At 41.3% G+C, this 13,789-nt stretch overlaps 2 protein-coding genes across 2 annotated transcripts; one reads left to right on the top strand and one right to left on the bottom strand.

Moving 5' to 3' along the window:
• Window positions 1-295: 295 nt before the first annotated feature.
• On the bottom strand, window positions 296-5,319 carry gpatch3 (G patch domain containing 3). Its single transcript, XM_054781755.1, has 7 exons — window positions 4,908-5,319; window positions 3,856-4,319; window positions 3,263-3,437; window positions 3,097-3,156; window positions 2,873-2,994; window positions 2,662-2,789; window positions 296-1,856 (listed from the first exon to the last, which is right to left on the bottom strand). Exons 1-7 carry the CDS (start codon window positions 5,308-5,310, stop codon window positions 1,673-1,675), a joined length of 1,536 nt encoding a protein of 511 aa, XP_054637730.1. The 5' UTR covers window positions 5,311-5,319; the 3' UTR covers window positions 296-1,672.
• Window positions 5,320-12,412: 7,093 nt separating this feature from the next.
• On the top strand, window positions 12,413-13,479 carry nr0b2a (nuclear receptor subfamily 0, group B, member 2a). Its single transcript, XM_054781993.1, has 2 exons — window positions 12,413-13,002; window positions 13,076-13,479. The coding sequence occupies exons 1-2, from the start codon at window positions 12,468-12,470 to the stop codon at window positions 13,315-13,317; spliced, it is 777 nt and encodes a 258-aa protein (XP_054637968.1). The 5' UTR covers window positions 12,413-12,467; the 3' UTR covers window positions 13,318-13,479.
• The last annotated feature ends 310 nt before the right edge of the window (window positions 13,480-13,789 follow it).

Genomic DNA, 13,789 nt, shown 5'->3' with positions numbered 1-13,789 from the left:
CATCGTCCACAATCCTGCTGTGAGACATGAACACTTCTTTCTCTTTTCCATTTATATATAATGTGACATGCATATTAACCAAGCTACAGACAATGTTATTTTTATTAACATTGTTACGCTGAAGAACTACTTTACTGGCGTATTGACACCTTGCCACACCACACCGGCTAGCTACTTGCCGGCTAGCAGCTTGCTTCATCCCACACACACGCACGCAGGCAGTGCGTCAGCGCTGCACTCACAATGCTCCAGGCCACTCCTGAAAGGTATGGCTACTGTTGTTATTGAGTTTGGAAAAGTTAGCTAGGGGTAGCGTTCGTTTCTATGCCGCTATGTGAAATCAATGCATACAGGAAGGAAGTTCAGGTAATGCTTCAAAGGACCAGAATTCGGCAAAATCCCGTAAGTATGCCATGTTATCATGAAGGTACCTCTTACTACATGGTCACAGAATGTATATAAAACCATAAAACCATGTTGGAGGTTTTTTAATAGCAGTATGTGTAGTTGGCATAGGTATGTCCCATTACATGCCGTAATCAGATGCCTCTTTTTTTTATCTGTTTTTATATCTTTAGAACATACAGAAAAGAGAAAGACATGTGTTCATGCCTCACATAAAGATTGGGGATGATGGGCAAAATTTTAAAAAAGTGCAATTTTCCTTTCATTGATCACATACGCTACCGGTCAAAAGTTTTAGAAAACCCCAGTTATTGATTGAAATTCAAGTTGTTCAAGTCCAATGAATAGCTTGAAACAGTACAAATGTAAGTGGTGAAGTGCCAGAGGTTTAAAAAGATAGGTTGCCCAAAACTGAAAAATGTGCATTTCAGAATTATACTAAAAGGCCTGTTTCAGGGACCACAAAATGGGTCAACACTTTAAAGCTGTTCTGCAGAAATGGAGGTTGATCAAGCCTTGGCAGTTGGTGCAACTAATTCCTACAGGTGTTCCAAGTTCTGGAGTACTTACTACCTCCTCTGTCTGCATAAAAACAGTGTTCGGAACACACTGTGGTTCTATACCCTTGTCAACAGTGATCAGTTGAACAGGATTGTTCTGGAGAAAATAATTTGTTGCTCCAAAAATGGCAAGAAAAAAGGGAATTAACAATGGAAGAGAGACAGACCATCTTAACACTTAAAAATGTAGGTTTTTCCTCCAAAGAAACTGGAATGTTCTAAAACTTTTGACCAGTAATGTAGTGTGAAATCCATCCATCTTCTATGCCGCTTATCCTCACTAAGGTCGCAGGGGTATGCTGGAGCCTATCCCAGCTGACTTTGGGCGGGAGGCGAGGTATCACCAGTCACAGTCTGAAATCATATCACTTTATCACAATATTCTAATTAAATGAGATGCACCTGTACACCTCAACTATTTACATTACATTAAACGAATACAGCATTTTGTGTGTGTCTGTGTTGCATGTAATAAAAACAATACAGTACATCTTGTAAACAGTTTCCCCTTGTGGGATTAATACAAGTTTAATAAATAGAGGCCTAAATGTTTAAATACCTTAATTTAAGGTACTATTTGTTTTAGGAAACAACAAAAGACAAAACAATGTTTCATACAATACTTTTAAAAACATCAAAATTGGCAATAAATGAATTACTACCAGGTAGTTTGTCCAGTCTGATGAAAAGAAAAAAAAAATATGTTGTCATCTTCGCGGTCCACCGCTGCCACCTGGCTGCCAGCCTCTGTACTTCATGCTAGTGTTTGGTTGGCGTCTGAGCAAGCTGTCGCCTCTATCCATGTCTTTGGGTTGATCATAGATTGTAGTCACATGGAATGTTTTTCTAGGTTTTTTTGTAGTATGTATGAGTAACTTTTCACCATGATACCTGCAAAATACACACAGTACATCACCGTAAGTACACAGACTGACTGAATTTAAAAATAATTAACTTTTAATATCATTTGCAAATTTTGGGTAACGCTCCTCCCCCAAAAAAGGCCGTTTTTTTCCCCAAGGAGAGCGCATCTCATTCACCCATAATTTATAAATACATGATTATACCAGTCAAATGTAGAGCGGGACATGTTAAAAAAGACCACAATTATGTCTTTATCTTCACAGATGATGTTTTTCCGTTAAGCGTTGAGATTTCGCATTTTGTTCGGCAGTCCTACAACGCACCGTAGTTGCTGTGAGACACAAAAGTGAAACTTATATATAAGTTCAACACTGTGACCCCAATTCCATCTATTCATCACCTTACATTATCATTCATTAGTTGTGAGTACCTTTACATTTTCTACATTTTATGATTTAAAATGCATTAAGTAAGTGTGTGAGGCACATTGAAGGGAGACGGGGGAGTGTTCGAAAGCTGAATCCTATCTAATCTAACAACACTCTTATTGCAAATGCTGATCTGAAATTAGAGGAGAACATCAATATCAAGCTCGCAGAAGAGTTTGGAGGTGGAGAGGGAGCAGTGTGTCAAAAATGTTATGACCGTCTCAATTACTTGCAAATTTTCGCCATTTGCTGGTGGTCCCGGAATCTAATCCCCCTCAAAAAGCAGGAATGTACTGTATACTAATTATCGTTCCTGAAGGGGAATGCTGGAAACCCTGCAACGACGACAACACACAGGAGAGTAGTAGAAGAGAGGTGTCAGAGAGTTTAATTTTAAAACTTACCCAAACCCTCGTTTGCAGCGTGGATGCTGGCCTTCATTTTCCAGGGCTTCAGAAATCCCAATTTGACTGCTCCCCAAGCCTTCACCATCCTTCCAGCCCTGCTTCTCCATCACACGACGACCGAAGCCCTAAATGAAAAGCATAAGCGATGAAACCTGAAAAAATCCACTGCCAACAATAGGGTAGATATGAGTTGTGGCAACGTCCATACCTTTGTGAACCTTTCAAAACTGCCAATGGTCTGGTTGTGTGCCACTCCAGGTTCAAGACCTTCTCTTAGCCTTTTCTCAAGTCGCATTCGGACATAGTCACGAGCATCCATGTCACCACCGTCTGTTCAAAGAACCAAACCAGTTTAGCAAATTATGTCAACAGATCAAGTAAACCTTCTTCAACCAAGATGATCAAAAACTGTACACAGGTATACCAAAATACCTTTATCGTAGTAGACACTCATGTCAACATCCCAGTCATCTGCTGTTTGCTCATCAAAATCTAAAACAAGGACAAAAATAGACAGAAACGTGAACATCTCTTAGACTATTTTACTTATACAATTTATTAATTTTTTTTTACATAAAACAAACATTCTTATCCTTACCGCCTTCTTCTTCCTGCCAGTACTGCGCATCAGTGTAGAAAACCAAGCCTGAGCCGCCCTTTTCCCACTTCAGCTCTATTTCTTCCTCATACAGCCTCTCTTTGCTCCGCTCTTGGCTCGTAACGTCGTCATGCAGCGCCTCATGGCGCTCCCACTCCTCACAGCAGTCATCATCCTGCAAGCAAAGACGAATAATTGGTAAGAGTGTTCAGAACTCCAGCAGGGAGCAAATATTTGTCACTTGTCAAATCAACAATGAAAAGCGATGATTCTTAAATGAGGTCACATTTCATCCAGATCCAATATTTCCTCTGGATCCCAGCGAACAAAATGCAATCCATTCCCACATGAGCATAAACATATTACTGTAAATCGATATTGCTGGCAAAAGCGCAATCTTACATGACTGCTGGTTACAGCTATTTTGCCTGATAAATTAAGTCCATGAAAATGTGATTAATGTACAATCAATTCCTCACAAGTGACTGATTGTCAATATTTTGAAATATTGACTATTATACCCATCCCTAGTTGCACTAAAACATCATAAACTATACTTGCAGGAAACATACTGAATAAATTCTTGATCTTACATCATCTGCATTTGATTGAACGTCCTCCTCTGCCTCCTCTTCTCCTCCTTGTGGTTCATCGCTCTCAGTTGTCTCAGAGTCATCAGCCTGCTGCATCGGTCCTGACGTTCGAGCTGCAAATTTGCCAGGGCCAGATATCTCATGCCCAGCAGCTGTTAAAACAGTCTCTTCTGTAGCCGGTAGTGTGCAAGTGTCCTGGTACTGGAAAGGCACGTTGCCGTAGCGACGGTTGGAGCCAGTCTTGGGGAAAGTGAGGCCCAATTTCCGGATGAGGCGAGGAGGCAGGCGGCAGGACTGGATGAGCTGCAGGAAGACTTTGACTGGCGTCCCTACGTTTCCATTCTGCATCAGGGCAGGTGGATTGAGCTCAGATAAGCTGTTGAGGTCAGAGAGGGTGAAGTGCTCAGTTTGGGCAACCCGGTGCCTCTGCTCATACCTCGTCTTATAAGGGAACTGCGGATTGTCTGGGAAAAACAAAATCACATGAAAATATGCTTCAGTCCACTGCAGCAATGTCCAACACACTCAGTCTGACCATCTTTACACGACCTCTGCAGCAGTATCAAAAAAGCCACTACAGTATGTTTAACTTGTTGACTCTCATGCAGCTATGTACGGTCACCAAAGTATTAGAAACAGCTTTCAGTCCGATGCAGTTCAGTTGTACAACACCTTTTACAACTTTGTCCTTCACTTTTGGTCGTGTGTGTACAGTCGTCCCTTGTTTATCACGGTTAAGTGGCTCCGGACCCGACCACGACAAGTGAATTTCCTCAGAGTAGGATCCACATGGTCACTTTTATATTTGTATTACCCAAGAGAGTAGATATAATCAGAGAAAATATTATATATTTGACATAATCTCACACGTTAGCAGCGGTGGCTATTGTCTCATCAATGTATTGTTAACAGTGATCATTTATGAATTAATTTTCGAAGACCGTGATGTAGTGAAAGATGACTGTACTTGCATTGCTTGCGAACAAACTGCCAATAAAAAAAAGAACTGCAGGCTTAATTAAACACCCCTGCGTCCATAGAGCTACACTAACCGTTGTGTTGTGAAACCTTAACTCTTTTAACAACACATCTTCTGGACAACCAGCTGCCCTTCGAATCGATCCAGTGGTTCCCTCCGTACATCCTGGCAAATCTGTCAGCTTCTTTTCCGTGGACAGACACGACACAACAGCAAGATTTGGCTGTCTCCTTTTTGTTGTCGGTGCTGTTAGCAGCTGCCATGTCGCTCCCAGAAGACTTGTCGCCGTCCTCCTCGCTATCCCCACACACCTGGGGCTCCCGGAGCACTTCTGGTCTATGGCGGTAATGAAAACAGTGGAAGCCGCAGCTCTCTATAAACTGGCTGAAATAATTCCTGAGGTCCGCTGAGTGAAAAGCGACGGGAATGTTGCTGATAACGAAAAACACGGGAGCTACTCCTTGAGACTCCGCCATGTCTACCGTTGTTTGCAACGGAAATTACGATTATTCCGCATCCGGTATAGGACGCCGGAAACGGATGTGACGCCCAATTTCTGAACGCCCAACTTTTAGAATGAACTATGTGAACTATATGAAAATTTATAAAAAACTATATTATCACATGATTTGAAATTTAGATCAAGTCCTTATGTTTTATAACTAAGCTTGTGCTTTTAATGGTTTTTTTGTGGACAAATAAATACCTACGACAGTACTACTGAAGAAGTGTTCACACAGAAATGTAGCTTAACTAATTATGGTTTATTGACGGCGAGTAATTAATTGGGGTGGATTTGATGTCTGCTGTAACTGTTCCGTTGTTTTCAATCTTCAGTGAAAACATGTTAATTAAAATAAATTGACAATTGAGGCCAAAGTCTGACTTCACGTTTCACAACTCTGTGGGAGTGTATATATATTTATATATATATATATATTTTTTATAACACATTATTACATGTAAAAAAGGAATTCAAATACAAATGTCATGTCCCATGTCACGCTATCATGTTCCACATGATGGAGAAGAAATAAATTCAAGGTTAACTGGTTAGCTCACTTGCTCGCTAGCTTACTAGCTAGAAGCCGTCACGAGTACCTGCAGCAAAGGAGTTGCGCAATGTGGTGTAAACAATGAATAAGTGGAGTGTAAAGGTGACTATGAAGGTGTTATTTCATGTCTACAGGGCTCTAATAATGGTAAAAACTGTATCTAGAAAGTCAGAAACAGGTTTTCGGTGCTCTAACTATGAAAATATTCCATTTGTTAACACTGCATCCTATATCGCGGAAATTCATTTATTGAGGTCAGGTCTGGAACCATTAATTTCCTGGCTGTGACTCGCCATCTGACTGTGGCGCGTGCACATACACAAAAGCAATCTTGAAGAAGCGACTGACAATTTGGAGTCATTTTGTGGTTATGATAGGCTTTACTTTCAATCATAGCTAACATTAGTAGCAAAACTTTGCCGAATCGCTATCATTAGCTGACAAAAAACATGACTAAAGCGTACGTAAGTGTTACGTCTACTCAAAGCAGGAAGAGGCGGGATCTAACCCTATTCCTACGTTCGAATGTTGGTGCCTTCTAGGCAGCTGGAGGAATCTGCTACATACTGTCACTTTAACACGTCACTTACTGTAAACACATTTCTATTGATTTGGTCTATTTTAAGAAAGCTCCGATCAGGGTTTTATGCTGCCGATACCGATCATCCATGAGTGAGATCGGCTGATACCGATACTTATACCGACAACTTCATACTATTTTGTGGTCATTTGTCATTATATAAAAGGTATAAAGTCTGAATTCAACAGTTGTAATAGAAAATTATTGAGAGTCGAAGAAAATATTCTTTGACCCTTTGGTGAGTTCAAATCAGCTGATTTATGATGGTGATACTATGTGTTTATGTTCATTAAGAACCACACACAAATAGTGTTTTGAGGACAAAACATAATTAGTATAATGACAAGAGAGCAAAATTGCTCAGCAAAACTTGAAAACGTTAGTACGTACCCCATGAACGTGATATCCCGTGGGACGAAAATGAGCTCCGAACTAACCGCATTGCTTGTTTGTTTTAAAAACAAAATGTCACTGTTGTAAAATGTCACATTTGGAGTCCGAAGACCAGAAGCTAGGCGGATACTTCTTGCTAGCGAGCTGGCTACCCGCTGCCACTGACAGCAAGGCAAAGCGTGTCAACAAAGATACAGGATAAATTGAACGGCAGTAGGTATGATAATGGAGTGATCAAACACGCTGGCATCGATTGGTGTCGCCTGTGTCAAATTGTCAAACGGAATCCATGAGATTTTACAGACTAGCTTTGAACCTTACGTGACACAGATCGTTTTTTGTGATCGCCTTAGAACGGCATTTGTCGGCATTTGCCGATCAAGTGTTTTTTACGGAAATCGTTCGATATTGATCGGTGTCCGATCGATAAGAGCATCAATGAAAATCTATTAAATGTACTTTGCTTGTGTCTAATATTCAGGTTGCCCTATATAGTGAAATTGTTAATCACGTTATCTTTTAAATAGCATTAAAGCAATACCAAATATAAGATAAATAGGATTTTTTATGTGTTGTAAAGTGATCCATTGTATATTAATATGAATTGCTCTTTTTTCCTTTGTCTCTCAGAGACGACCAAGAAATGTATTCTATCTGAGGTCATTAACCCAGAGGCTAACTCTCCAGTTGGCCTTCACCTCAGTGTTTGATAGTAACAGGCAGTAAAACTGTACTCATGTGTCTGGACCCTGACATCACTGCGAACCGGTTACACCATCTACACCTCTTTTTTTTGCATTAGACATAACCACTGCTCCTAGAAGTCCAAATATAGTCCTGAAGGGTACCAAACAAAGAAATAGCTACAAAACCAAAAGTGGTTTTAATTACGATGGCAAAAGCCCAAGAGGCCTGAAGAGAAGAGACTCACCCTGAGGCCAAACAATGCTAATTTGGTGGCGGTGGAGTCATAATCGGGGGGATGTTCATTGATGGAAACATGAATTCCAACATGTACTGTGAGGATAATGGTGTTAATGGTGTTCATACTAAATAGCCCCAATTTGGACATGTTCAATATTTCTCTAGTTGAATGCTTTGATGTTGGAACGGTCTGAATCGTTTGAGAAATGTGGAAGTAGTTCAAACTGTTTTGATCAAAGGCATTTTGCATTCTGGAAGAAAAAATGTGGGAATTTTTGTGGTGTGGTAAATAGCGTGAATTAATGTCCTGATTTTGTTGAATGAGAAATGTGGAAGGAGGAGTAGACAATAGCAGTTTTACGGAAAAGTGTGAATTATAGGAACATTTATACATTTTTTTCAGTATAAATAGATGTAGCCTGAATGTCCTGAACATGTTCAACAGTTTGATGTTGGAGTGGCTTGAATCGGTTGAGAAATGTGGCAGTGGAATAATAATCATTAACTGTAGGGAAAAGGGGGACTTTTGGGGAAAATTTTGAAATTTGGATCACCCCCAAAATTTAATCAGCTCTTCCATATCCCATTTCCGGCAATTCCTGAAAACATTCATAGCTTTTCAAGTTATTACGAACACAGACAGGTAGATAAACAACATAACGTCTACGCTGCGCTTGGCGGATCAAATGTCTTTTTTTTTTGCCAAAGACAGAAATGCTGGTGGAGAACAGCTCTCACCTTTGACTGAATGACCCTTTGATACATTAACAGTAGGCCAAGGTCACGTGTCAAGTTCCAGACATGGCGTTCACGAGAGTTCATTAACCTGAGAAAATTAGGAAATGACAGTATAACGCCAATGAAAAACATTACAGCATGCGTTATGTTATATATATATATATATATATAGATAGATAGATAGATAGATATAGATATATAGATATCCTTATGTGTAAAATGATTGCCTCACTTCTTGTTTGGAATCACTTTTTCGTGATTAACAAGTTCATTCTCGTATTCTTTCTTAAGGACATTCAGCATTGCATAATTTAGCCATGGTTATTTTCACTTCCTTGATCACTGAATTCAGCGGTTGCTCCACTTAAGGAATGAAGGACATTTTTATTTCAACTTTACAGCCTCGAAGACGATAAGAGTCTGTCCTCCGTGTCGGTCTCTGCCTGCTCCTAACCGCTATAAACAAGAGTCTTATCACGTTTACAATTGTCCACATGCTTCACGAAGACTGATGGCTGCCGAAGTGTATTATCGGGCATTTCACCCATGAAACACGCTCTTTGCCACAACATCGTGTTTTTACATTTCAAGCTGTTTTTTTTTCTTCATTATTACCAATGCCACCCGTGTGTGTGCTTGTTATGATTCAGCAATATGATGTGATATGATTCTTTAAAAATGAAGTTAAGCAAATATCCGGCCACTGGTATTTAATCTTTTAACTGCGCATATTAACATTTTGAACTGACCTTGACTCCAAAGCGTTGAAACTCAAATTTCAAATTAAATATAGCTGCTCTATTGTCATCTGTGAAACTGTAACTGTAGAGTAGGCGAAAGAAAACGAGGCAACAGTAGGGAATATAAAATGACTCACTCAGATTGTGCTGTTTGTTTATTTGCAACAATCAACGTCATCGACTTATCAGTGTCAAGCCTCCGTGCCAGGCACTGCCATCATAACAAAGTGGCCTATACTTACATTAATGACACTTGGGACGCCGCACAGCCTGACACAGGCCACATAAATGGAAATTCCTTAAATTTTATTGATTTATTTCCCCCCCCTCCCTCCCACAGAACAAGCAAGTACCGTATGCAATGACGGTTTGTTGGTTTTAGGGTCGTGAACTCATGGACGTTACATTAGTTGTATTTTAAGTAGATTTAAAAAATGATATTTAAGCATTATTGTCAACTTTTTTGGCAAAATGCATGCCAACAGTTGGTTATGGTGGTTATGGTTATGGTTTAATTTATTTCGAACATGCATACAGTGTAATTGAATGCTTCATGTTACAAGTCACAGTTCCACATGTCCGAAAAGGAGTAGGAAGAAGCAGAGCTTATTTAATCCTACCCCCTCTTTGTATCACATCCATTGCTAATGCATACATACAGTATGTATACATACAAACACACACAAACATATAATAGCCCTTGCAACAATTATGTCGAGGTCATTGTTACTGATGTAATCCTTCTAGCTGCATGGTTCTTTCTTGCAGGTTATTGTCTTGGTAATATGATCTTTAATATTTATCCAGATCGTTGATATATTTGATATATTTGGACCTCCATTTAGCTTGATGTAGATTTTACCTTTGGTGCTCCAAGTGCTTTGTATCTTTTCCTGCTTCCTCAAGTCTCGTGCTTTCTTGGCGATGTCAATGTTGTGTTTTGTCAGATGCTCATTCATGTAGACGCTTGCGCCTCTCAGCTTCTTTCCCTGTTTCAGCAGTGCGGTTTTGAATTCCCTGCTGGTGAACTTAATGATGACGGGTGTGGTTTTGTTTCTGCCATATAGTGGGATGCAAGTGTCGATGCTGTCGATATCTACATCCACCTCCTTCGATTGTAGGAAGTTAGCAGTCTGTTGCTGTATTGAAGGAACATCTCTTGACCTGGGTGTAATTTGGCGGCCTGTGAGGACCACATCATTCCTTCGTGCTTTCTGATCCATCTCGTCAATGAAGTTTTTCATTTGCTTAGTGATATTTTCCTTTGCTTCTTTCTCTTCCTCAAGGGTGGTGCGAAAGACAGCGTTATCCTTCAATAGTGCCTTGATGTCATCCTGTAGAATGTTGATATCATAATAATAATATCATAATGCTTTGTTTTCTTCCGTAGGGTCTTTAACCTCCTTAAGAGCAGCACGCAAGGCAGCGTTGTCTTCCATTAATGCACTGATATCATCCTGCAGAGCCTTGATATCTTCTATAGGGTTTTTAACCTCCTTAAGAGCAGCGCTCAAGTCTGCATTTTCATCTTGCAACTCCTTGACTTCTTTTCTTAGTGCTTTGATAGCCTTGCTCTGTGCTCTATTTTCTTCCATAATGTTTGTGACACCATTATTGACATCATTATTTGTAATAGAGTCATCTCTGGCATCTTCTTCTTCAGAAAATCCTCGAATCCTGGAGTTGTTTTTTTGTCCGACAGCCTGACTGACCTTATTTCTGATTTTGAGTCCCTAAATCCAGATCCAGTATCATTTTGCTTTGTGTTTGGCATTGTTGCTAAGGCAACCGCTTTGAACTTCAGCATTTAGCCAGTTAGCTTGACTTGCGAGCAGGTATCGACACTTGTAACTGGTTTATGTCAAGGAATGCGTACGTCTCGCCTATCCAAGTTAAAGTTGGGGGATTCAGCAAGCAGTGCTGAGCTTGTGTTCATGAAGTGTAGTCAGGAAAGCACAGAAATAGTTCCAATTTCCAGTATCTTCGACAGAGCTCCTGCCATACACGTCCTTCCCAGTCGAGGGGAAAAAAAATTGAAATGTTGACATTTCATTAAAAATGTTTGTTATTAAACTTCTAAACAACTCATACAGTTTGTCTTTAAACAGGATAGTTCTGAGTTTTTGACATGAAGTTGTATGCCATCCCCATCAGCAGTGTAGTCCAGCAACAGTGACTTACCCCCCACTTGGTCTCCTAAATCCAGTTCTGGTCAGATTTTGGTGATGAAGAACGTAGTTAGTTGCTGCGGACGTTTAAATAAAGAGTTTGGCTTCTCAAATCAATATGCTTTCGAAAGAGTACGACATTTGCATCACAAAAATGCCTTCAAAAAAAAATCGGACCTCTCAAAACGCTGGGCGTTACGTTGGTCTCTCACCGTATCCCTGCGCACAGTCGCCTGCACGTTCACGTGTATGTGATAAACACACTCGCGGTAATGCCACTCTGCTTCCGCGACGGAGCGCCGCGGGCCATCTTGTTCACGTATGTGTTCCACAGCGGAAGAAGATGCGAGCGTCTCAGGCTTTTTCCCAAAGTCAGGTGGGATAGGCTCCAGCGTCCCTAGACCCTTAACAGGATAGCAGTCTAGAAAATATGGATGGTTAATGTTTTTGGAATCAACGCAAGCACCGGAGGGACAGAACTTGCAAATGCCACACAGGAAGACTCAAACGGACATTTTCAGAACCTCCTTTCTTTGATGCCATTGTGCTGTAGAAAAATATGTTTGAGGTTTTAAATGAAAAGATCTTTCAAAATAGAGGTTAGGATAGGAAAGTGGGTTTGTGGATTTCCAAATGACATCACCAGGAGTGCCTCACTTCTAGGTCAATGCCCCGTCGCTCTGCTTTGGCCTCTCCAGCTCTGCAAGTGTGAGCTGGCAGTGAACGGGGGGCACAGACCTTTGCAGTCCTTGGTAGCTTGGTACTGCCTGGGTTAATGACACCGTCCCAAAGATAAGGCCCAGCCCTCTCGATATCCAGACATTACTCCACCAGCTCATTTTCATTGAGAAAAGCTTATCAGTTTCCCAGGGTTATTCCATCAGTCACCTGGCGGAGCGCATGGTTGTTTTTCACAGAGAGTGTATTGACAAGTCAAGGTCCACCTAGCTGGGTGGCTTTGCCTTATAAATAGAGACAGGAGAGGCAGTGAGAGCTCTAGTATCCTCACAAGTTCACTAAGAAAACCTCTCTGTGATGGATAACCAATGTCACTGTTCTGTCGGCAGCGTCAGACTGTTAAATCCTATCCTCTTCAACATTCTCAGCCAACTGGATAACAGCAGCCCAAGCTCAAACAACTTCAGCTATCATTCGATACCTCACCGATGCAACTGCGAGCTTCGTCGAACAGTGTGCTTGAAAAGGCCGTCGGAAATTTGCAAAGAAGCCTCAGCGGTCCTGGTCAAAACCGTCCATTTCATGAAGAATTTACCTGCTTTTAACCAGCTTCCACCCAACGACCAGTTCTTGCTTCTCAAAAGCTGCTGGGCGCCACTCTTTATCTTGGGCCTGGCGCAGGAGCATGTGGACTTCGAGGTGACGGACGTTCCGGCTGACAGCATGCTGAAAAAGATTCTTCTGCGGCGTGACGGGGGTCCTGAGATGGATTGGGAGCAGCCCACCATGGCTGGTGTTGGCAAACTGAAATCCTGCCTCAAAAAGTTTTGGAGCTTAGATTTGAGCCCAAAGGAGTATGCTTACCTCAAAGGAACAACCATATTTAATCCAGGTACGCGTGGCCACACCACAACACATGCTTTACTGTGTCTGCTAGACCCATCATCATGTCTTGCATCCAACAGACGTTCCAGATCTAAAGGCGTCTCTGTTCATCGAGGGACTGCAACAGGAGGCCCAGCACGCCTTGAGCGAAGTCGTCCAGCTCCTGCACCCTGAGCGCCAGGAGCGTTTTGCCCGAATCCTCCTCACAGCCTCCATGCTGCAGAGCATTACACCCAGCCTCGTCACAGAACTGTTATTCCGGCCTGTGATTGGCCAAGCTGACCTGCTGGAGCTCCTGGTGGAGATGCTCTTCTGCAGGTAGACGTGGACTTCATCAAACAGAACGGAGCGAAATTGTTTTCACATCAACGCAACAAAACGTGTGAATGAGCACACTTGAAAAGCATCCCAGGAAAGATGTGGCCTTGCAGAGAGAGTCGGTGATGTGCTTTAATGTTGAGGTAATATTATGTTTGCTTTGTTGTAAATTATATTTGTCTGCATTTACAGAACAACATAAATAAATCTATTTTTCTACATGACTCAAATTCCTAAGCTCTGCCTTTTGAAATAAGACTATTTGCTTTGATGTGATGTTCTTCCCTTTTCTTTAGCGAACACGCTAAAATCAAAACAATGTAGGTCAACATATCCCAAGCCAGTGGTCACCAACTTTTTTGAGCCCAAGATCCCTGGACCCTAGGCAGGAGCTACCCTCCCACCCCACTGTGATATATAAAGTGGTGTGAAAAAGTGTTTGCCCCCTTCCTGATTTTTTTTTTTTTGCCTGTTTG

Source organism: Dunckerocampus dactyliophorus, chromosome 7 (assembly GCF_027744805.1).
Source record: "Dunckerocampus dactyliophorus isolate RoL2022-P2 chromosome 7, RoL_Ddac_1.1, whole genome shotgun sequence".
NCBI classification, from domain to species: domain Eukaryota; kingdom Metazoa; phylum Chordata; class Actinopteri; order Syngnathiformes; family Syngnathidae; genus Dunckerocampus; species Dunckerocampus dactyliophorus.
This window is presented reverse-complemented; position numbering and strand designations above follow the sequence as displayed.